Source organism: Mytilus edulis, chromosome 13 (genome assembly GCF_963676685.1).
Source record: "Mytilus edulis chromosome 13, xbMytEdul2.2, whole genome shotgun sequence".
In the NCBI taxonomy this organism is placed as follows: Eukaryota; Metazoa; Mollusca; class Bivalvia; order Mytilida; family Mytilidae; genus Mytilus; species Mytilus edulis.
This window is the reverse complement of record NC_092356.1, coordinates 21,113,868-21,139,764: the sequence shown is the minus strand read 5'-3', so window position 1 is coordinate 21,139,764 and position 25,897 is coordinate 21,113,868. Positions and strand designations below refer to the sequence as shown.

The 25,897-nt window shown below is 33.5% G+C and overlaps 2 protein-coding genes across 5 annotated transcripts in view; one reads left to right on the top strand and one right to left on the bottom strand.

Moving 5' to 3' along the window:
- Positions 1-1,128: 1,128 nt before the first annotated feature.
- Positions 1,129-11,525, top strand: LOC139501506 (basic phospholipase A2 PA-9C-like). The gene is made up of 6 exons (XM_071290609.1): positions 1,129-1,233; positions 4,486-4,520; positions 6,055-6,109; positions 6,754-6,904; positions 10,579-10,682; positions 11,367-11,525. Exons 2-6 carry the CDS (start codon positions 4,506-4,508, stop codon positions 11,492-11,494), a joined length of 453 nt encoding a protein of 150 aa, XP_071146710.1. The 5' UTR covers positions 1,129-1,233; positions 4,486-4,505; the 3' UTR covers positions 11,495-11,525.
- A 1,109-nt stretch (positions 11,526-12,634) lies between these two features.
- LOC139501212 (uncharacterized) overlaps positions 12,635-25,897 on the bottom strand; it is a 76,386-nt gene continuing 63,123 nt past the window's right edge. For 2 of the 4 annotated variants that reach the window (XM_071290205.1, XM_071290206.1), the window contains exons 9-10: positions 24,382-24,465; positions 12,635-15,794 (exon numbers count right to left, since the gene is read on the bottom strand). In XM_071290205.1, the coding sequence (XP_071146306.1) occupies positions 14,203-15,794; positions 24,382-24,465 (1,676 nt within the window). In that variant the 3' untranslated portion in view covers positions 12,635-14,202. Of the gene's footprint in view, positions 15,795-22,027; positions 23,098-24,381; positions 24,466-25,897 lie in introns of those variants that run through there. The other 2 variants (XM_071290207.1, XM_071290208.1) reach the window with 2 other exon arrangements.

The window sequence follows — 25,897 nt, the reverse complement described above, 5'->3', positions numbered from 1 at the left end:
GGTTAAACATGTTAGCGGGATCCTCCCTAACCTGGGACATTGGTGTAACAGTACAATATAAGAACGAACTATAATACTACAAATACAAGTGAACGAGGCCGGGTACTTGTACATCCCAACAACAAAAAGACACTAAGTACAGATCTGAGAGCACTCGCAGTTACTGACATTCTTTATAATATCTTCACTCTCCTAATGCTTATGATCTAGATCTAGTCGAAATAATCCAGCCAAAAAAACTAAGATTCATAAAAGCACATGGTAAATACTATATGTATAAGAGCATATGGGCGAAGCTAATCGTTCAATCATCTGTTGAAACCAAGTATCTAGCTGTTAATCTCTGATCACAAGAAAAAAATGTGTCTTATCTAATAATGTTGGGATCAAAATTAGCATAATAATGGAGGTAAACAAAGAAAATTTAAAACAGAAAAAGTTGTAGAGGTAATAAAATATAAAGTAAAGACATATATACAAACATGTATATACAATATAAAACCTCAGACAAATGTTCTTACTTAAAACTTTCTATGAAATAACCTTAATTAATTTATACCAAATTTCAACAAAACTTGAAATACAAATCAGCTCATTTTTAATATGATACAACTAACGTTTCTGATGAAAGTAAATCCAAAAAAACCTGCTTCGGAGGCATACACATTTTACAGTATGGTATTCATTTTTATTTAGATATTAAATACTTTTTTGTTTGTTTTATTTGGACGATTTGGTGATGTTGAGGAATATAGCTGTCGATATAACTACGTCATAGAGTTTTGATACGTGTATCAATAACTTACCGTTGAATACAAAGAAATAGTATGTTATTGAAATAATTACATAAATAAGTACTTGTCCATCCACTAAGGAAGTTCATGATCAAAAAGGTTATAAACCGTAAGTTTGCTCTTAAAAACCGGAATTCTTTTTAAATGCGTCATTGTTTAATGTTTTACAAGTATGTACTTTATTTACATTGTTCCCAACAGTAGCACATTATTGCTCAAATATCTTCTACTAAAACAGTCCTATTATTTTAACTGGAAACGACTTATTGCTAACAAATGTATACAATTACATTTTATAATCTAAAGTATTTCCTTATCTTAAAACTCCAAATGAGAATTCCACAGGTTTCTTGAGCAATGGTATATATGTCAGCCAAATCTTGCTTTATGATATTCAATGATCTTAACCTGCAGATTGTAACATTGATTTGACACTCAGGTAAGCTTTTTAATAGCTTTTATCATTAGCTGAAACACTCTATACTACCACCAACGGGTACATGCTTTGAAGACAGAGAAAGGCTTCAGGTTCTGCTCATTGTTGAAGGCCTCCGGTAACCTAAACAGTGGCTTACTGCTATGTCATTTGTTCTCTTGAAGAGAGTTGTCTCATTGGCAATCATATACCACATCTTTGTATTTTCATATTCAGTTTTAATCAACACGGACATTAAAATAATCAATAAATTCGACTAAGGTAATTGTATACAGGAAATATTTAGGAATAAAACGTTTATATGTCTTTAAAATAAAAACTACTACTAATTCTAAATAATTGGTTGACATATCCAGAGCAATTGGCAATCCTCGGGTGAATCCGCTACACTCCAGAATCGGCAGAGTTGTGACGAATGCATTCAGAGAGCACATGATCCGTCTTGTCAACCATGTGATAATTGTGTTGCTTATATACGTGCAGGGTTAATTATAAAAGCTCTTCGAAAGCCACATTTTCTATATGTTTGACCTATTAGTAGTAGGTTTTTTTAAGACATATAAACGTTTTATTCCTAAATATTTGCTGTATACAATTACCTTAGTCGTCCAGGAACAGGCTAAGGGTCCGTGTTTACAAAATGAACCATCTATCCAGGGGAAATAGAAAGCAATGAAAATGTAGTCCACTTTTTACCTTGTATTTACAATTAGTGTAAAAAATATATCCATATAATGTTAGAAGCATCTAACAGTTCTATACTGTAATTTCAGAATAGTAAGTAAATAATAAGATACTCACACAAAAGATGTGCAAGTACTACAATAAACATGATACTAGGCTAATACTTTTTTTTATCGTTTTTTTGTTTATGTTTGTATAAATTGATAAAATAGATATTCTTTCTTATACGATAAACCATAAAAATGTACTTTGACTCAAGCTTATACATACTATATGTACTGTCTAAATTTTCATTATAACCGACTCCAATTTTGTCTTATCAATGATGTCAACGCCTTTCAAAAGAAGAACAAATTTTAGATTATTTTTCTAGTTTTGTTTCCAGATTTAATAAAGTTAAATAAATATCTTGCGGTTGTCAAATTTTATTGAATTCCTAATTTCCCATATAGATGTCCATTTGAAATATATGATAATCATGTTTAAAAAATTATCATATTTTAATTCTCTCGTGTTTTTACCTAAGTGAACGTCCTTTTCAACAAAAGGATTATTTATTCCTATGTTTGATTTGATATTAAGTACATGTATTTCTTGGAGATTTGTTTTAATTAACTGTGATGTACTACAACTGAAAAACAAGTGTTGCAGCCAGGGTTTCTATACCACTGTCATTTCAAATGGCAAATGTGGCATTTTCCATTTGATGTCATCGTTTTTTATATCTTTCTTCAGTATATAAAATATTGTGCATGGATTTCCATTGAAATTCTTTTTACTTTATTTTCAATTTTCAAATGTTCTAATCCCAACCATATATTTTCCCAAGGTATATCTGTTCCAAATATTTCCTCGCACTTAATTTGACACGTTGGAGATACATCTTTATTTAAAACCATACGAATATATTTGAGTTTTAACTTTGATTGTTTGATTGTTTGGTTGTTTAAGTGACGGTTCTCAAGGTCATTTGATATCTTTAATTTTTTTTCATGATGCAAATTCTGGTTTCCGCAAGATTTCAAAATTAGCACGAAATCTTTAGGAATTGCCTGTTTAATTTTTGAAAATTCGGAAATACAATTTCTCCTATCAATCAGCCTCCTATAAATTTCATTACAGCTAATAAAATCTGTAGTTTCTGAATTCCAAATGTCCTGAATAGTTGTGATATCGCTTTTTTCGTTGATGTGAAAGATTTTAACTATAATTTAGTCATTAAAAACGCTCCGATTCAAGCTCAAATATGAAAAATCTATCAAATATGCCAAAAAATGTCATTTTTCAGATGGTTTTTGTCGAAAACGGAAGTGGCCGCATCCGTGTTCATCCTCAAACTTTACATATGTTATTTATTATCATCAAATACAACTTACATTTCAATATGAAGAATGAACACAAATGCGGCCACTTTCATTCTAGACGGAAACCGTCTGAAATCTATGCTGCGTTCACACGTAATTCGAATTCGATTCTCATTAACTAATTCGAATTAGTTTAATTCTCATTAGAAACGTTTTACGTCCTAACGTCAATTCTAATTCGAATTTCAATGAGCGTCAAATTCGCTGTAAATACTGTCCAAACGACGTTAACTTTAATTCGTATTAGCAAAAGCGTATTTCTAATGCGAATTACATGTAGATAATTCGAATTAGCCAATTCGAATCAATTCGAATTAAAAAAGAAGAGTGTGTGAACGCTATTAGTCGCATTCGATTCGAATTCAATTCGAATTAAATGTACGTGTGAACGAGGCATAACTAAAATGCTAAAATTGTGAAGATTTCAGTAATTTAGCATGACTTAATGGTGCTTGTACCCGATACATGTGCATTGTATTGTCAAAAACTGCAAATATTTATGTAACAGAAGTATTCTACTTTCCAATAAATAGCTAAAAGTTTTCATTTTAACAGTAATGTAAAACTGCTATATTTTTGGGCCAAAAAGGGGTCTTACTGGGCCTACTCCTTTAGATGACTGTGAATTTTCAATGCCATTTGATCACTGCTTGTACATAATAGATAGGAATACAAAAAATCAATATTCAAAATATATTAAGTCTTTATGTTTATACCTGCATTTTAAAAACTATAGGTAATTGAAGCGGTTATACATTCGTTCCGTCCAATGGTATGTTTAATGTTTTTTTCTCTAATTTTTTCATGCTTTGAGGATGCGATAAAAACGATGATTGAGTTTTGTAAATTTACTATTTTGTTCCCACAATCAAGTTGTAGTCTTGCATATTAAATCATCATTGCATATATTCTGTTCCAATATTAAGTCAGCTTCATTATTTTTATTTATTTTTTTTCCTGTAGGGACATTTCAGCTTTCTATGATCAAATAATTACTATAAAAACGGCCAAGTATAGTCACAAAATTAAAATCCCGAAGATGAGGCTCAGTAAGAGGGCAACAAAATTAATTGATTTGGACAATCTATATGCATTATTTTTTCTTATTGTCTCGACGTTAGCTGACCATTTATTACAGTGTTGTTTTTTTTTAAATCAATTGTTTTTCATCTTGTCAATATATTTCTACTTTTTTGTCACTTTGCAGCAGACGAGAACAGTTCAACTATGCTGATTTTACGTGTAAGTATCTATATATTGAAATATGCTGTTTGTCAGTACTGTATCTTGTAAATGGAAGAACGTTTTGCTTGCAGTGTATTAGATAAGAAGTACACAAAATGTATATATATATGTTCCAGACCATACGAGTATTTGGACCGTACGCGTACGGTCCGGACCGTATACGTATACTCGTACGGTCCGACCATACGCGTACGGTCGGACCGTATGAGTATACGCGTACGGTCCAGTACGAGATGACCATACTTGTTGTTGGATCATATGGGTTAAATTTAAACAAACATTTATCACAATCATTATTTTTAGTTTTACAAATTGTTATTATTACAATTAGATGGATAAAATTAAAAAAACAAACGAACAATTAAAATTAAACATTTGTTTTATTGTATATCCGAATCCTATTTTGGTACTCTCGCCCAAAGTGACACTTGCTACCACAAGTAACGTAATATTTTTTTTTAACATTTACATGTTTGCAGATCATGCATATTCCTTTGCATTTGCATTATTTTTTGTAAAGTTGCTAAATATTCTAAAACAATTGTCCTCCCACATTATGTTTACATCCGATATCTTCAAGTTCAGTGATCAAAATTCAATTAATGTATTACTGATCGGCATGCTAAATACAAGAGATTAACATATTTAATTAGCGTGACTTTTTTGAATAGTTAAAATGTAAAGTTTTTATTTCAATTACAATTGAACTTTTTTATATTAATTTGAGAGTTAAGTTATGTTGATCTGTTATACGCATTTGTATCTAATAAACTTGACCAACTTCTTAATTTCAGTCAGACCGTACGCGTACGGTCCAAATACTCATACGGTCTGGAACATATATACATATAATTCGTCTAAACATCAGCCCAATAATGTAAGATCTGTTAATTTCCGTTAGCAAATTGTTTGTTCTTCCCTTGCCGGGATTCGCACTCATGCTACTGAGATATCATGGCACCAAATCGCATCGCACTATCTCCGACGCGCTAGACCACTCGACCACCTGGGCTACTAAAAAATACAGCTTTCGGTGGCCCTCGTCAGTTTTTAATCTAGCGTCGTAACACAGTACATGATATATAAGGCATGAAGTTGGAATTGTTACAGATCAGCTGAATTATCTATTGTAAAGGATCCTACAAATTATTGTAAATGAAGTCACAGGCATAATTATATTATAAGTACGTCCGAACCAGTGACGACACTTCAACAGATTTTATCTATCGGATCATCAGCAGTGATGGTGATACAAGGCTGACAATATATTCTGTACACATTATTCGTCTAAACATCAGCTCAACAATGTTAGATCTGTTAATTTGCGTAAGCAAATTTTTTGTTCTTCCCTCGCTGGGATTTGAACTCATGCTACTGAGATATCGTGGCACCAAATCGCATAGCGCGTCAGACATACATTTAGTGCATAAGATATGCATACCATCTTGTCAACAATACGGATTTCCTGTAAATTAAAAAGTTGTTTTAAAGAATATTTTAGTTTTATTTATATATTTGTTTTTCATTTCAGGACCTTGCTGCATCGGTATTGTGTATCATCGTGTACATTGATTCTCATAAAGTGGGTACGTAAGCAACAAGTAGATTATTACATATATCTTTAGCCGATTTAAAATTCCTCGACATGTTGATAAATTCTTGATAGACAATCAAATGTGTCCAGTTGTTTATTATCATGAATTGATTCTACTGATACTAGTATTTTTACTGTGTTCACCCTTACTTAATTACACTGGTCAAATTTGTTTATCCGTCTTCAGTCTTCATTAGTCCTCATTAAGAGCTGTTGCGAAAACTAAATACCTGATATCAAATAAAAATGAAAATGAAACACACCGAAAACTTGGAAAGAATACTGTATAATTTCAATTTCTATTATATACTTGTGATTGTACGCAAAAGCCTGGCCTTGCAGTCATAAAGAATGAAGTACGACTACAGTTGACTTAGAAACCAACCAATCAAAATACTGGGTTTGGTGTTTCTATCACACATTTTGTACTCCGAGTATTGAGTGAAGTTTTATGGCCGTTGACCTAGGCCTTGTATTTATATGTGTGTTAAGTCAGGTATATGTTAAGTCAGGAATATGGCAGTTGTTATCCATTCGTTTGATGTGTTTGAACTTTTGATTTTGCCATTTGATTGGGGACTTTCCTTTCTGAATTTTCCTTGGAGTTCAGTATTTTTGTGATTTTACTTTTTACAGAGTCAAGAAGCCTGAGAAATAAAAGAGCAATGTGGAATATTACATGGCAGTTAAAATATTATTTCGGATACGGCCGAGCCAAAGCACTTCTAGACTATGGATGTTTTTGTGGATGGTCTGGTAGTGGTACACCAGTAGATGGCGTTGATCAGTAAGTATGTACGACTAAGGTTGATTTTGTGGATGATATTGTAGTGGTACACCAGTTGATGGCGTTGATCAGTGAGCATGCATGTCTAAGGTTGATTTTGTGGATGGTATGGTAGCGGTACACCAATTGATGGCGTTGATCAGTAATTATGTACGACTAAGGTTGATTTTGTGGATGGTAAGGTAGCGGTACACCAATTGATGGCGTTGATCAGTAAGTATGTACGACTAAGGTTGATTTTGTGGATGGTATGGTAGCGGTACACCAATTGATGGCGTTGATCAGTAAGTATGTACGACTACGGTTGATTTTGTGGATGGTATGGTAGCGGTACACCAATTGATGGCGTTGATCAGTAAGTATGTACGACTAAGGTTGATTTTGTGGATGGTAAGGTAGTGGTACACCAGTTGATGGCGTTGATCATTAAGTCTGCATGACTAAGGTTGATTTTGTGGATGGTAAGGTAGTGGTACACCAGTCAATGGCGTTGATCAGTGAGCATGCATGACTAAGGTTGATTTTGTGGATGGTATGATAGTGGTACACCAATTGATGGCATTGATCAGTGAGTATGCACGACTAAGGTTGATTTTATGGATGGTATGGTAGTGTTACACCAGTTGATGGCGTTGATCAGTGAGCATGCATGACTAATGTTGATTTTGTGGATGGTATGGTAGTGTTACACCAGTTGATGGCGTTGATCAGTGAGCATGCATGACTAAGGTTGATTTTGTGGATGGTATGATAGTGGTACACCAATTGATGGCATTGATCAGTGAGCATGCATGACTAAGGTTGATTTTGTGGATGGTATGGTAGTGGTACACAAGTTGATGACGTTGATCAGTGAGCATGCATGACTAAGGTTGATTTTGGGGATGGTATGATAGTGGTACACCAGTTGATGGCATTGATCAGTGAGCATGCATGACTAAGGTTGATTTTGGGGATGGTATGGTAGTGGTACACCAGTTGATGGCATTGATCAGTGAGCATGCATGACTAAGGTTGATTTTGGGGATGGTATGATAGTGGTACACCAGTTGATGGCATTGATCAGTGAGCATGCATGACTAAGGTTGATTTTGGGGATGGTATGATAGTGGTACACCAGTTGATGGCATTGATCAGTGAGCATGCATGACTAAGGTTGATTTTGGGGATGGTATGATAGTGGTACACCAGTTGATGGCATTGATCAGTGAGAATGCATGACTAAGGTTGATTTTGGGGATGGTATGATAGTGGTACACCAGTTGATGGCGTTGATCAGTGAGTATGCACGACTAAGGTTGATTTTGTGGATGGTATGGTAGTGGTACACCAGTTGATGGAGTTGATCAGTGAGTATGCACGACTAAGGTTGATTTTGTGGATGGTATGATAGTGGTACACCAGTTGATGGCGTTGATCAGTGAGTATGCATGACTAAGGTTGATTTTGTGGATGGTAAGGTAGTGGTACACCAGTTGATGGCGTTGATCAGTGAGTATGCACGACTAAGGTTGATTTTGTGGATGGTATGATAGTGGTATACCAGTTGATGACGTTGATCAGTGAGTATGCATGACTAAGGTTGATTTTGTGGATGGTATGGTAGTGGTACACCAGTTGATGGCATTGATCAGTGAGCATGCATGACTAAGGTTGATTTTGTGGATGGTATGGTAGTGGTACATCAGTTGATGGCGTTGATCAGTGAGTATGCATGACTCAGGTTGATTTTGTGGATGGTATGGTAGTGGTACTCCAGTTGATGGCGTTGATCAGTAAGTATGTACGACTAAGGTTGATTTTGTGGATGGTATGGTAGTGGTACACCAGTTGATGGCGTTGATCAGTGAGTATGCACGACTAAGGTTGATTTTGTGGATGGTATGATAGTGGTACACCAGTTGATGGCGTTGATCAGTGAGTATGCATGACTAAGGTTGATTTTGTGGATGGTAAGGTAGTGGTACACCAGTTGATGGCGTTGATCAGTGAGTATGCACGACTAAGGTTGATTTTGTGGATGGTATGATAGTGGTACACCAGTTGATGGCGTTGATCAGTGAGTATGCATGACTAAGGTTGATTTTGTGGATGGTATGATAGTGGTACACCAGTTGATGGCGTTGATCAGTAAGTATGCATGACTAAGGTTGATTTTGTGGATGGTATGATAGTGGTACACCAGTTGATGGCGTTGATCAGTAAGTATGCATGACTAAGGTTGATTTTGTGGATGGTATGGTAGTGTTACACCAGTTGATGGCGTTGATCAGTGAGCATGCATGACTAAGGTTGATTTTGTGGATGGTATGATAGTGGTACACCAGTTGATGTCGTTGATCAGTAAGTATGCATGACTAAGGTTGAGTTTGGGGATGGTATGGTAGTGGTACACCAGTTGATCAGTAAGTATGCATGACTAAGGTTGAGTTTGGGGATGGTATGATAGTGGTACTCCAGTTGATGGCGTTGATCAGTAAGTATACATGACTAAGGTTGAGTTTGGGGATGGTATGGTAGTGGTACACCAGTTGATCAGTAAGTATGCATGACTAAGGTTGAGTTTGGGGATGGTATGATAGTGGTACTCCAGTTGATGGCGTTGATCAGTAAGTATACATGACTAAGGTTGAGTTTGGGGATGGTATGGTAGTGGTACACCAGTTGATCAGTTAGTATGCCTGAATAATACTTGTATAAATAAAAGGAGTGGTGAGGTTTATGTAATGGATACATCATAAACGTACAATTACAATATATCAATATGTCAAGATATGAACGGTTCTCATTTTAGAAAACAATTTGATATTCCAATTGAACAGAAGACCATCCATAGTGCTACTATAGCCCCCCAACAAGTGGCAGGTGCTCTCCACTCCAAATTCTAATTTTCTTGGATTGTTAGTTTTCCTACTAAAAGTTTTCTCCGGCCACTCCGGGTTCCTACACTAATAAAAAATGATCACTACGAATTATCATAAAAGAGCTGAAAGTGCAGTTAAACACCAATTAATCAATCAATCAATTCATGGTGCTCAGTATTTGACAACAGGTTGAAACAACTTGAAAGAGACAACAAAATGCAAACACAAGTTGAATATATACGAATAAAGAATGCATATGTTCGCACTTGTTGAAAGGCAGGAATACAAACAAGCTAATAACGACCATAAAAAGTAGTAGCATTTTAAATTTAAGTAGATAGCATATAATTACAAAAATAAAAAGATGCTAGATATATGTCACTGAGACAACAACCCATCAAAACAGAACATCAAGAATGAATCTCTAGGAGTCAACATTCAGTTGCCAAAAATAGTGTAGTTTCTGAATCGCTGCGAGTTTAGGCAAGATTATTTTTTGTGAAAGTAAAACAGTTATAATACGTATACCTAGGACAACCACTTGGTGAGTGCATGGTTCCTAACTTGGGAAAGGCCCTTTAGAGGATAACACTTTCTTGTTCTTTTAAACTGCTTCGGTTTATTGCCGGTATCAAATTAATTAAAGAGCAACATTAATTATTAAGTACACGTTTTCAATTTGACACGTCTATTTTAAATTTGAGTTCAGTTACAGTTCGTATTGTGATTTATAGTATTGTATAGTTTTCCATTAATTTGTATGAACCTGCTTTGAAAAAATATAAAAAAATAAACACTTAATTTTTGCAGGTGTTGCAAAGACCACGATGATTGCTATGGTCATGTGGCTGAATGTTGGCCTAAAATTTGGCCATACTCATATGAACTTCAAAACGGAACAGTCAAATGTCAAGGTAAATTAAACAATTTCGCTGACAATAATAATAATGATATTAATGATAATAATTTAAAAAAAAAAAAGGATTACTACTACTACTACTACTACTACTATGATAATGATAATGATAATGATAATAATAATATCTAGAATTGCCATTGCAAGCAATAGCGGATGTCACCCTGGTCCGCCAATTGTCACCAAGTGGCAGCCATTTCGATTTTTTTAACATTGCATTAGCATATTTACTTCACAATACATCACTCTGTGAATTTTCAGGAAGTTTAAAGCATTTTGAAAATTTTAACATTTGTACTGTTTACATGGCAACAGCGGCCATTTTGAAAATTCCAAAGATGGATGGCAGATCCTCACATGCCAAAGATCATTTCCACAAAGTTTCATTCAATTTGAGAGACTTTCCGATTTTTCACATTCTTACTGTTTCCATGACAACGGCAGCCATCTTTGAAATACCAACCATCGACTGCACTTCTGCACATGGTCATTAACATTTTGGTATAGTTCCATAACAATTGGTCAATCCAATTCAGAGAAATAGTCTTGACAAAAAAGTGTGGAATAATAATAAAAAAAAGAATCGTACAATAACAATATGTCACCCAACCTCCATCAGGGTGACATAATAAAAAATAAAATTAATTTGTCTAAATATTATCATATTTCATTATTTTTACAGATAGTCCCAGTTCCTGTAAGGGGAGAATATGTATGTGTGACAAAGTTTTTGTGGACTGTCTGCATAACAACAAGTATAATCCGGACAATCATGATATAGACAAATATATACATTGTCAGGAGAGATAATAAATTTAAAACATGCATCTATCTCTCTTTGTTAATTGCCTTATTGAACTATTTTCACATAACATTGCATGACGGATACACGGATACAAACTTGCGAAACATAAATGTGTTAAGGTCAAACTAAGTGTTTTCTTTGATGTGTGTCCACTCTTTTGCCAGTAGCTTTTACTTGGGATGAGACAAGGAATACAACCAATAAATATACTCAGAATTGCGTGTTGAAAATGAAAATACAAAAACAAATATTTTTGAAAAGCACACTTTAACTTTGTTTTACACCACTGTCATATGTCAGAAGATGTGATAAAAGTTAAGAAGATGTGATATGATTGTCCATAAAACGACTTTCACCCAGCTGAGACCAAATGACGTAGAAGTTCGCAACATACATGTTTAATCTTGTCATAATTTTAATTGAGCCTGTAATCCGACGATTGTTGTTCATTGCTGTCTGTCATAACTAATGTTGAAGTATAAATCAAATTGTTAGTATATATATAAAAGAAAATGTGGTATGATTGCCAATGAGGCAACTCTCCACAAGAGACCAAATGACACAGCAATTAACAACTATAGGTCACCGAACGGTCTTCAATAATGAGCAAAGCCCAAAGGTTCTCTTTTGAATTGTTTAAAATTTTTGCATCCATTATACTCTTATAAAGCATAGCTTTTTTGCACAGCTGAAAACAGAACAGTGACCTTGAATTATTCACAGCTTTGTCCTCTGGTCTTCATAGATAGATATCTGATGGCAATACTATCTCATTCGTCGACCTATTGAACACGAATTAGTTTGATGTTAAAAGTACTTTAAAACTTGGTTAGGTAGATTATTGTTATCGCGCAGATCAATGTAATAATTATTGATATTAGCATTTTTTAGCCAAATTAACTTCAGCATATGCTAAATGCAATGAAGCGCTGCTGAATTATTCAGCGTATACAGAGTTTAGGACACGGAGTCATTAATATTGAATTAAGCGTATGTCAAAGATTGGAAGAAATTACTTTACTCTGATGATATTGAATAAGCAGTATAATGTAATCCGCTATAATGTTTCTATTGGATCAGCTAACACTTTTACTATTTATGAAGTATTTATAAAGTAATTATAATAGCTAATATTAAAACAAATATTTACTGTTTCCACATTTTAATTACAAATGACCTCAATACAATCAAACATGTACAATGTTACTACATAAGCGATTCTTAACAATAATTTGCAATATCTACTACATGAACAGGTTTAACACTGGTAATAAACTTTCATTCATTTATTATTTGTAAAAAAAAAAGGTTCAGCGAATAAAATATCACATATAAAAGTTACACCTTTGAATAATTATAAAAATAAAATAATGTGTATCTTCAGTCGTTAACAATGAAAAGGTTATGGATAACGATTTTATATATTCGCTAAAATAAATGTATTTTATTACATACAATCAAGAACAAACAGTTTATAATACCCATTGAACGGCATTCCTTAACAAGATTTACTGTACCAATTTTTCTGCACTTGCTCTGACGTTTTAAATTATAATCCTGGTACCTTTGATAACTTTTTATTAATATTTGTCTGCCCTTGCTAAACATCAAAAACATGACAAATGTACCCGAAAAATTGTGCCTTCACAGTAGAAAATGTCTGACGCAACAAACAAAAGCAATTGTTGTTAAACGTCAATAATCCAAGTGTCGCAGATTTCTTACATAAAATTTACCGACAACGCCATGACAAAGAAAAATACGACAAGAAACAAACAAGACTATTCAATGACGCTCAGATAAAAAATTAGAAAACCAAAACAAGTACAAAGTTGAAGAGCATTGAGGATCCGAAAACAGAACATAATGTGTGCATATGACAATCGGATACAAATAAGCTCATCATAGATACCAGGATTGAAATTTTATATTAACGCCAGACGTGCGTTTCGTCTACAAAAGACTCATTAGTGACGCTAGAATAAAAAAAAGTAAAAAAAAAGCAAAATACAGTGCAACGATTTGGTTCTCTTGGTTTTATAGATGCTAGGTAAGTAACATCCTCTAAACAAACATGATAGGAAATGCAAGATCTTGAATATCGGATTAACTGGGTGATATATACTCCATATGCAAGCGTTGCTAGAACGTCTATAACGTTTGAGTGAAGTTTCGGATTTTCATTTTTGGTTTGCATCGAGCATCATCGAAGAAACCAAATTGTTTGGACGAGGATCTGGTGAATCTTAACTCACCGGAGATCACCCCTAGTTTTTTGGTGGGGCTCGTGTTGTTTATTCTTTAGTTTTCTATGTTGTGTCATGTGTGCTGTTGTCTGTTTGTCTTTTTTCATTTTTAGCCATGGCGTTGTCAGTTTGTTTTAGATTTATGAGTTTGACTGTCTCTTTGGTATCTTTCGTCCCTCTTTTAAATGGTACTGGTCATGTTATTCACCAGTATTCTACATACTAAATTGTATTCACCATGTAGCTTCATTTATTTTCTTAGATCTGATTGTCTATAAATAACAAGTTTTAATGAATGCACAACCTATGTCCCTTTGTTTCTGGTTGATAGTCGTCTCATAGGCAATCATATCACATCTCTCGGAATGTTATGGAAATACGGAAGAGGTAATTTAAAGTCACCATTCTATTAATTTGGTAAAAAAAGATCTAGTTTACTAAAAAAAAAACACCAGATATAGCATCAATCAACTTTTTACATTAAATTTTTTTTGCAATGTTTGTAAATTTTCAACAAGCAGCAAGTTCTCTTTTTCTAGCCATTTTCTTTCTAGTTTAAGTTTCGAAGATTCTGTTCTAAGAAATTTTATGTAGTCCGTTGACTTTTTCAAAATACGTATTTTTGCTATTCTTTTATTCTGCTTATTAACGGAAGAATTTCCATTAACACAACATATCAATTCATGGAAGAGATTTGCCAAAAGTTGTCTTTCTTCACGATTTTTTATATTATGTATTGACTTTGCGCTTGGTTTCCGTTCCCACTTTCCATTGTTATATATTCTCTTTGGTTCAGCTTTCTTTGCCTTTCCATTGTTGTATGTTCTCTTTGGTTCAGCTTTCTTTGCCTTTCCCTTGCCTCTTTTTCTCTTTGATGTGCATTTCGTTTCCTTTTCTTTGTTCTTGTTTTGCTCATTCAATTCGGTATCTTTTAATTGCAATTGTTTAAATAGTTTATTGCTGACCCAATCTTGGCTGAACGATTTAAACGAATTAGGTCTAGGGTAATGCGGTGCCTGATCATTTTGAACTTGTAAATCATGTGACGCATCACAGATATGTTGATCATCAGATGTAGAGGGTACATTATCCAATTTACTAACAAGCGACCGTGCTCCGTTCAACGGTGCTTCGTTTGCGTAAGTGCGAGGATCAGAATATGCTGGTGCTCCATTTCCATAAGTGCAGGGATAAGAACATTCTGCTGCTCCATTCCCGTAAATGAGAGGAAAAGAACATGCTGGTGCTCTGTTTCCGTAAGTGCAAGGCAAACAACCTGATGATGTTTTGTTTGCATTCGTGCGAGTTGAAGAACATGCTGGTGCTCTGTTAGCGTTATTGCGAGGCAAAGAACATGATGGTCCTCCGTTTGCTTTATTGCGAGGCAAAGAACATGATGGTGCTCCGTTTGTGTTAGTGCGAATTGAAGAACATGATGGTCCTCCTTTTGGGTTAGTGCGAGGTGCAGAACATGATAGTCCTCTGTTTGTGTTAGTGCGAGGCGAAGAACATGACGGTGCTCTGTTTGCATTAGTGAGAGGCAAAGAACATGATGGTGCTCCGGTTGCATTAGTGCGAGGTGCAGAACATGCTAGTCCTCCGTTCGGGTTAGTGCGAGGTGCAGAACATGATAGTCCTCCGTTTGAGTTAGTGCGAGGCGAAGAAGATGACTGTTCTCCGTTTGTGTAAGTGCGAGGTGCAGAACATGATGGTCCTCCGTTTGCATCAGTGCGAAGTGAAGAACATACTGGCGCTTCGTTTGCGTTAATGCTAGGTGGAGAACATCCTGGTGCTCCTTTTGAGTTAGTGCCAGGTGAAGAACATGCTGGTTTACTATAATTGTGGTGGTCATTAACCTCTAATACTGCTTTTTGTAAACGTTGTTGTTCATCCATACGTATTTTGAGGGCTGCATAACAAATGCTGCATTTATGTCTTCTAAATTTTTTAAGTGGTTTTGATGGGAAGCTCCCGCAAATCTTTCCTTTCGATATTTGATGAAGTGTAACACCATCCACGATTCCTACTGATTTCTTTTTCCATGATGATGTTTCAGGGTCTAAAATGGCATGAAAATAAAAAAAAAGTGAATATGACTTTCATTAAAAAGATCAGTAAAATCAATAATAAGGGATATATTATTTACATGTGATTATAATTACAAATTATCCCGCTCAAAATTAACTATTGAATGATATTAATCATATTGACGGATTAATATTTTGAAAAAAAGTAAAAATATGGAAACTGTTCATTTATTTCATCAATGTGGACTAATATAAAATTTACAAAGATTTACAAAAAAACAACTTATTCCTCGTATAAAATGACAAACAATGTAATAAAAAAATTGATAAAATCGCCACGTTATGTATTGAAAAATATATTTGCATCAGATACAACTTTCATTACAGACACTTAAGTTGTATTACCGTATGGCGGGTTATTTTAGAGGGTGTATAATTTCGCGATTGTCGTTGAATTAGATATACAAATAATTTGGCGGTTATTATTTTGGCGGACTCAAAGCTTTTCTCAATACCTTTGCATATGCACCTTTAAATTGGCGGAATTTATTTTGGCGATTTTGTTCTATAAGCGAAAATAAGCGAAAATTTACACCCCGCAAAAATAACCCGCTATACGGTATACAGTACATTCCAGATTATAAATTCTTGAAATTAAACCCAATCAATGATTATAAAATAAACAAGTAATGCATTTAATAAAAATATACAAATAAACTGAGACTGTTTGCAAAATGTCAATAAAACACACTGCACACTATTGTTGAATTTCTATGCATGTTGTGGAAGGGGGCATCGGTGGCAGAGTGGTCCATAAACATAAATTATATCATTTGTCAGACATTGCTCAGATTTTAGAGTTTGCATCTCACAAAAAAGACAGATCTGTTCGACTCCTACAAAATGTATCTTAATTGTCTATGATTGTCGACGTTCTGGACCATAAACACAAAACAAATAGGCACTGGCTACGGTTACATGGAAATGTAACAATAATAAAAATATTATTGTTACATTGGAGACTAATTGCCGGAATGCAAAGTTGGGTGAGGAACCGATTAATTACAAATGTAACAATAATTACTGAGGCTACGGTTACATTACGTTATTGTTACATGAAAAACAGCAATGTACGCTAGATTGATTAAACTTCAATCTTCTATAGTTGTATTTTTTCATTCTTTCATATGTACTAAAGAATACTTGTAATTTAATACTGATAAATAATAAAATATTATTATTCAACAAATGGTGTACAACTTGATAGTTTTACTACGTATTAATGGTTTTGATGTTCTTAAAGATACTACTCAAAATTAGGAGTGTGACTGTCAAAGGCGAAAAATATAGTTCAATGGTTTCACTTTTTTAAAGTATTTAACTGCACACCTACTCTTATTAAGTGTCATTATACTTTGGACCAATTTTGTTTATGGTGAAAAAAATAAAACTTGCCTTAATTGGGATGCGTTTTAAACGAAACTGAAACAATATCAAGAGATACATTTCATACAGCTTTATAACTTGACGCAAATTGATAATCAAAAGCAAAGTTTGCTAACTGTAACTTAAATACTAAGAAAATCTGTATGTACACGTATCCGTGGAGGACGTAATTTCGTTCATCAAAAATGTGTCGGACTTTTAAAACAACTTACTGGATTTGTAGAAATTGTCATTGTAAATAAAAAATTACAGTAAATAAATTGTATGTTATAAATGTATGTAATAAATGTCCTCAACTTTTATTATTTAGTACATATTACTAGTCCCATCGTACATTGCTTTTTTTTCATGTAACAATAACGCAATTTAACCGTAGCCTCAATAATTATTGTTACATTCGTAATTAAACAGGTCCTTACCCAACCATGCATTCCGGCATTTAGTCTCCAATGTAACAATAATATTTTTATTATTGTTACATTTCCATGTAACCGTAGCCAGTGCCAAACAAATATCTATCAATCATCCATATGGAGGATGATGGCTTGGATGTAGTATCCATGGACTATAAGTTCCCTTTGAAAAAAAATATGATTTATTCATTGTTAAAGCCTGTTTATGTTACTGTGCATCTTCGATGAAGGTCGTAGAGTTTCTCCATCTACCTGTATCTGGTTGGCTTTGATCTTCTGGAGCCTTTGTATAAGGATGTATATTTTCGGTACGAATGGTTGTCAATTTGACGTTCTTCTTTATATAACTGTGCCTTTCCTCTTAGTGATTGTTTATGCATGGTTCCTCATTACTGAATTGGTTCCCACATTGATGTCGCTGGTTTCCTTTTAGAGTTACTGAAATCTCGGTGGCATAGTCAGCCAAACCTATTGTGTCGATGTAATCTCCACGATGTTTTCAAGTTTTCATGGTTGGGTGAAATTACAGATAGCTTTCCCAAAGTCTTTTAAAAATTATTTATGATGCTAGTTGCTAACACTAATTTACCTCAACAAAGTAACATAAACAGCTATTTACAGATAAAAATAAATGTATTTTCATTTTGGATTATTATTATTACCAATGTCATTTCAACTGATCGGGCGGAGCTTACATTTTAATTTGCATAAGGACAGTCTATTTGAAGATGTGTGTGATAAGGATGATAGCCGTTAAAATTATTACTGATTTCTAATCACCTATCAGTGTCATCAAAGGAATTTAAACAAGAATGTGTCCTCAGTACACGAATGCCCCACTCGCAATATCATTTTCTATGTTCAGTGGACCGTGAAATTGGGGTAAAATCTCTAATTTGGCATTAAAATTAGAAAGATCATATCATAGGGAACATGTGTACCAAAGGAGTAAGTTCGGTAAGGGCCATATTTGACCCCAATTATAAAGTTCATAGTTACAAGACAATAAATGCTTTAAGTTGCCTTAAAAACATGTGAGAAAGTTAAACAGAACTGTTTTTGTCAAAGTTTAATTCTAACACGTTGATTTTTACATCCCAAAAAGGTCAAGATAAGGGATTTTTGTGAAATTTGACAAAATCACCTGGATTTCAACCAAATAAAGGACCAGGAAACATAGAGCGCAGGCGTCGACAAGCTTAATATTCAAATAAGACATGTGAAATGTCTTCACAAACATTATTTTAAAAGATCTTTGTTGTCGACGTATGCGCTCTATGTTTCCTCTCCAATGATCTATGGAAATTTATCCATTTTCATTGATTTTTACGTAAAAAATCAATACGAGTACAACTTGTGACGTCATAATGAAACGCAGAATTGTGAAATTTTCAATAAAATGGTTTATATCCTATCCAGTCAATGTATTAGCTATAATTTATCGTGATATTGGTAAATAAATCCGAATTTGAAATTTACGCTAAAAAATGGGGCCATTTTAGGACCTTATCGAACATACTCCTTTGAAGTCAATTGGACTTCAACTTCATCAAAAACTACCTCGACCAAAAACTTTAACCTGAAGCGGGACAGACGGACGAACGAACGGACAGACCAGAAAACATAATGCCCCTCTACTATCGTAGGTGGGGCATAAAAACAATAACTGGACACTTCATTGATGAGTTAATCCTAAAACACCTATCTATAGATGGACTGGTTTATTGTGAGCGAATCGGTTAAACTCCGCCCAGTCATGTGAAATAAATCGAGTAATATAAGATGATGACTTTTTCATTTGTAAGGAGGCATAACTCTAGAACGGTTACATCGATACAACCAATATTCAACCTTGATTTGTTTGTTGTGGTAGAAGCATTATGTATAATTTTCATTACATTTGATTGAGACAAACTTAAGTTAGAGAACAGACACCAACTTTGGGACTTACGTATGCACAGATGGACAAAAGGTAAAACTTAATGCGGGGGCATAAAAAACTGCATTTCCAAAAACGAATGATTTGGCACGAAATAAAAACAATTTACAAAACATAATGAACACGGGACGGGCAACTTCTATTTATGCTTGATACTGACAGCAAAAGTACAAAGTTTTTGGACACAATTCTCCAAAGATGGTTTCACATCAGTGCTGTTTTCAATTAATCTGTCAACCTTTTATAAAACCACAGAATTGATGCTCAGAAATAATATAAAATGCTAAGGAAGAGTGCAAAGCATTTAACTAAGGTTCGTACATGAAATGACTGTTGTATATGTATTTTACAAACAAATTTCCTTATAATAAAAAAGAAAAAAAAAATTAAAAAAGCTTTTTTCAAAGTAACACAATTAAAATTCATTGTAAACCAAGTCATAATAAAAAGTGATACAAATAACAAAAACTGTAATAACTTAAAACAAATGAAACTTCTACATGATGAGTAAGAGAGAAAAACATGCAGTATCATAACAAAATAACAGTAACCAAGCAGATTTTATTTTGCAAAATACAGGAAATATGACCACAAACTTCATGATCTGCAACAATGCACACACAGGAATTAATCTGCCTTGTATCTCAGAAGCAACTGTATGTCCATATCATATTAAGAGAAAAAAAATGGCACACAAAAAGCAGGTCATGTCTGTATTTTTTTTGATAATTTACATTAAAAAAACTTCAAAGTCAAAGTCTATTGGAAACGAAACAAATGTCAAAAGGTTTTCTTCTATCCTTGTTGAAGAAAGGTACACATTGCCTAGATGTACCAGAGTTCCTCATCTTTCAAGAAAAAGCTCTGTCATTAACTTTAATTGACAAGTTTAACTAGCACCACATTGTAAATTACATATAAAACAATCATGGCTGGATATTCAACCACTCTGAGTTAGTGACACGCACCAATGCTGATAAAACTGTATACCAAATACAATAAAAAATTATACATAATAATTCTAATACATTATAGACCATGATTGAGAATGCATGGCCACAACAAAATGAAATATTCTAAATACATGAAATACTTTAACATCTGTCTACCAAATACCATGGACTTATCATTAGCAATTTGTCTTTAACTATATAGATACAGATTGCCGCTATCTCACTCATATATATTGTATATAAAACTATTTAAACAATATTTTTTTTTGCATTTTGGTTTGATTTAAAAGCCAAAAAAAGAAGCAGAATTGTCACAGGTTTATTTTGTTATATTTATTTGTGGATCATTTTCGTTTTTTTTTCACAAGATCACAAAACTATTATTTTCTGTTCAGAAATTCGTTATATATTCCACCAAATTAAATTATAAAATGTTCAATCATAAGAAAACAAACCTGAAGGCAAACCTATGACTAAAAAAACAAACAAACATGCTAAAGACTATTCTACATTTTTTTAGGCCTTAGTGATAAAAATTCAACCATAAAAAAATATCTATTTTGAAAAAAATGTGTTATTATATGATATGTAGCAAAACAATGCAGGTGAAGAATACTTTTGGCCATGTACTGTAGTTTAATAACACTCTAAAATATGCAAAAGTTTCAGACTCATTGGACTTTGACTAAAGGGGATGAATCTAATGATCCCCATTAAAATTAGATAAGCTACCATTCCCCATTGTATTATGATAATACAAATTAAAATAAAACATCATTGACAAACCAATACCTCTTCAACTAATTAAATCAAAAATGAAAACAACTGTTTAACACTACAGGTGCAAGTGATTGCATGCTTACATCTTCCTGTCTGGTCTTAGTTGCTAAATGTGTATGTTTGAGGCCTGAATATGTAAACCTTGGATTATCCTTATTAAACTTCATCAAGTAAATCAGAAAATCGGGAAATTAGATAGCTGGGAAGTGGTCAAGAAAGGGTCAAACGCCAAATTAAGTTTCCTCGAAAATAAGTTGGTTTACATAATTACAATTGTTTTTGCCAAATTGAATATAGTCACATAATCATTATTTTTTTAACAAAATAATCAAATAATCAAAAATATAGTGCTAGATATCATAAAAATAAACATGAAATATTTCAAAAAATCACTGTACAAACGACCACGTAATCACAATCAAAAACTCATAAGGAGGATCCCATGTATCATGAAGAACATTGTTTATCTGGGTATCAAACACAACTGATCACAACAGGTTGTTAATTTATATTTTTATGTCCTTTTCGATTTTTCATTTAAAATGTCTACTTTGAATCTTACATTGAATAAATGAAAAATTATGTCTATGGTTTGAAAAATAAGAATAAGATGCTTCTGAACATGAACACATCAAACGTTTATCTGTTTATATAGTACAAGAACTTTTAAATATCTGTACAACGGTACATTTTGCATCCCCAAAAAAATTCTAAGTTTAACTTTTCTTAAGGTCTTTTTCTTTACTAACACTCAAAAGAGAATGACAACTGAGAACTAAGGAAAGATACCAGTGATCTTGTAACAATCGAGTTTGATGTAAAGATCAGGTTAATGGTAAAACAGTTATCACATCTTCACTGTGACAATGCTTTAAATATTCATTGAGTAGAAATTTTTGCCTTTGCAGCTTTTCTTTTTCATGTTCAAGGTCAGATGATTCTTTCGTAAGACTTATTATATATTTTTCTGCTTCTTGCAAAATTTTAATTTTTGGTATCGACTGTTTTTTATCAGAATATTTTGGAATACTATGCTTCAATCCAGTGAAAAGATCAGACATTTTTCGCCTACTTTCACGTTCCAAAACATTATGGTTTGTGCTTCTAATTATTGTAACAATTTTTGTTGGTGTTGGTGTTGGCAAACTTTCACGGTCAATATCGTTATTTCTACTTAGTTTATTAATTGTTTCTATTGGTGTTGACCCAAATACATGTTCCAAATTGTTAGGAATAGTAACTCTACTTGTTTTTGTTGCTTTCCAATTTTGCCGAATCAATATTTCCAAATTTTGTCTTTCCTGAATCAATTCTTTCAAATTTTTCCTTCGTTGACGATTGGTACAATTTTCCATAGACCAAGAACACTGTCTTACAGATGGTATTGCTTGATTTTCTATAAATGGTGAAATATCACGGTTTGTACTAAGTGACTCATTCACGACTGGTGAAATCTGACGGTTTGGACTAAGTGACTCGTCAACGACTATTGGAATACCAGACGAGAAGCGAGGTGCCCAGATATATGCATCTTTAGAATCAGCTTGAAGTGATAAGCATGATGGTTTACTGTAGTTATGGTGTTCATTCAGCTCTTGTATCGCCTGTCGTTGTTTTTCTTCTTCAATTTGTTTTTTAAGTGTAATAAGACACTTGCTGCATTTATGTGTCTTATAATTATGAAGTAGTTTTGATAGTGTTGGTATTTTTTGAAGTGCCGCATCATCACTGATTTCTGTAAATTCTATTTCCTGAGATGTTTCATTTATGTAGTCTTCAATGGTAATTACGTCAACATCCGGGTCTAAAATGTCATGAAAATATAGAAAAGAATGACTGGTATCCATATGGTCATTTGTATTGTTTGGTTGCTCTTTCAATGTACTATACCCAACATTTCATGGCATTTATACATTATCTCAAAGAGCAATCCAGTGAAATTTGTTAGAATAATTAAGTCAGTGAGTGATGTCATCTGTTAATCATGTTAATTCGCTTTTCAGAATGGGTTATATTTTCAAAAGTGTACACCAGAACGTCATGATTGGTTAAAAATGTCATAAACAACGGAAATTCAACCAATCAGTGATGTTCCTTTCATTTTGGGATACAAATAATGAAATTACCCATTATTCCTAAGATTTTGAATCGCCCAATTCATTAGTGATACACCTGCCTTTTAATATCAATTCTTTTTCAATCAATGTTCAAGTGAGATTTGTTATCTAGTTAATAAACATGTTGTAAAGGAATATAAGTATTAAAATTAAAATGTTGAACTGAGTTTTTACATGATCACAAGGTTAATTCCTAATTTCATAAAGACCCAACTTGGAAGTTCCAAAGCAAAATAAAATTGGATGAAAATTTTACACACTGTGGATTCAATATTATTCATTGGATAAAAAATCTTCGTGAATTTCATGATTACATGATTGCAAATGTTATATATAAATGTATGCAGACCTTGGCAAAAATTAGGAATTCAAATATCCACGAAAATGAAAGTTTTACTCAAGCCACGAAAATTGGTACCCATGAAAATAAATGAGTCCACAGAATTGCTTCTATGAAAATACATCACTATTCAATAATCAAGGAGCTTGTGAGTGATAAATCTACAAATATATCACACAATAATATAAGCTCACATGAAGCTTTATACCTAAATTTGAGTAGCTCTGATTTGTAGAGAAAAACGCGACTAATTTGTATGGGAAGGACGGAAAAACAGGCAAATGTAAACCAGTTTGACAGTATAACACCGTTTTTGAAACTTGCTAGTTTTACCTTTTTTTCATATTAACATGTTGATTAGGAATTTGCTTTATACGAACACAGAAAATAAAGTGCACTATTTCCACTACTGTGGATTCATTACTATTAGTTGAATACCAATTTTCTTGGTTTTCGTGGGTACATGTGTGCCACGAATTTAAATGTTTAACTTAATACAAATATCAATTTGGTTGATGCGGACTTTGGTAAACCAACAAAAAGGCACGTTTTCCACAATCCACGAAAATTGGTACCCACGAAAATAACTGAATCCACAATAATTTAGCTTTGCACCAAATATAAAACTCACCATCTTCACGTCGGCTGCTGATTTGTTTCGAATTAACTATCTTACAACTCAACTGGTTGTATTCACATAAAAGTAAATGTTCTGCTGCAAATGGAAAAGAAGAAAACTTGAAAATATCCTTTCTTGAAGTATGGTTACACATGACTCTCGTATATTTAAATAAATGGCGAATGTGTCCCATGTCTCAATGGGACATAGCTGATGCCACTCTTGTATGTTATATAAGTTTATTAGGGACATTACCGAATAATGTTTATAGTGGGGCTACCAAAATGTGTACTTGATCCGAGTTTTGTGGTGAGTAGTATTGTTTGTTAGTTTTATTTTTTTGGTTGAGTCAAACTAAAGAGAACAGAAACGAAAATTTCAAACAGTTGTTTCCATTTGTAAACGGACATGACTCTAGAATGGTTGAAGGAAAACCACTTAAATTCTAACTTGATCTGCGTTTTGTTGTAATTAGCATTGTGTATAAGTTTCTTAACATCTGGTTGAAGTAAACTACAGTTAGAGAAACTAACTTTGGAACGTACAGATGGACAGAAGTACAGACAGTCACCAGGATAAAACTGAATGCCAGTTCCCCTACATCTGGGGCAAAAATAGATAAGGATAAAAAAACACGTTCGGTTAAACCAAAACATTATTTGAGGAATGTCAAAGCAGGACATTGGATCTAAAGCTGGTGTGCGCAAAGAGCAATATCCCTGTGTGAATTTGTTTTATTGCTGTTGCACTGCCATACACAATTTTGTTTAATCAAATTAAAGGCGATGATTAGTATGTTGATGTGAGGCACATTTGAATGAGGTAGTCGTAAACAAAACTCCGTCATACTTTTCTAATTAACACAGGTAGAATTTAACAAAAATTATTCAGAAGCTCTGAATACTTAGCTGATGACACCATCGGGCAAATTAAAAATAAGAATGTGTCCATAGTACACGGATGCTCAACTAGCACTTTCATTTTCTATGTTCAGTGGAACCTGAAATTGCAGTCAAAACTTAAATTTGGCATAAACATTTGAAACACCATATCAAAGGAAACATGTGTACTAAGTTTCAAGATGATTGGATTTCAACTTCATCAAAAACTACCTCCACCATAAACTTTAACCGTAAGCGAGATAGACCGACGAATGGACACAAATACTAAAAACTTGCCGCTAAAATACGGAAAATAGACCTAAATACAGAAACTTCACATTTATCAATAAACCATGAAAATAGATTCAAGGTCAGATGACTCCGTCTGCCTCAGAAGAACCTGAACCTTACAATCATTCTATTTATAGTTGACATAATCTATGTATTCTCATCCTAGTTACCAGGATTATAATCTGGTATGCCAGACACGCTTTTATCGACAAGACTCATTAATGACGCTTGGATAAATAAGTTTTAAGGCTAAATAAAAGGTGAGGAGAATTGAGAACATAATCTTCTTAAAAGTTTTGTTAAATAGTTAACATCTGAGTTTTTGGCTAGCCGCAAAACCAGATTCAACCCATCAT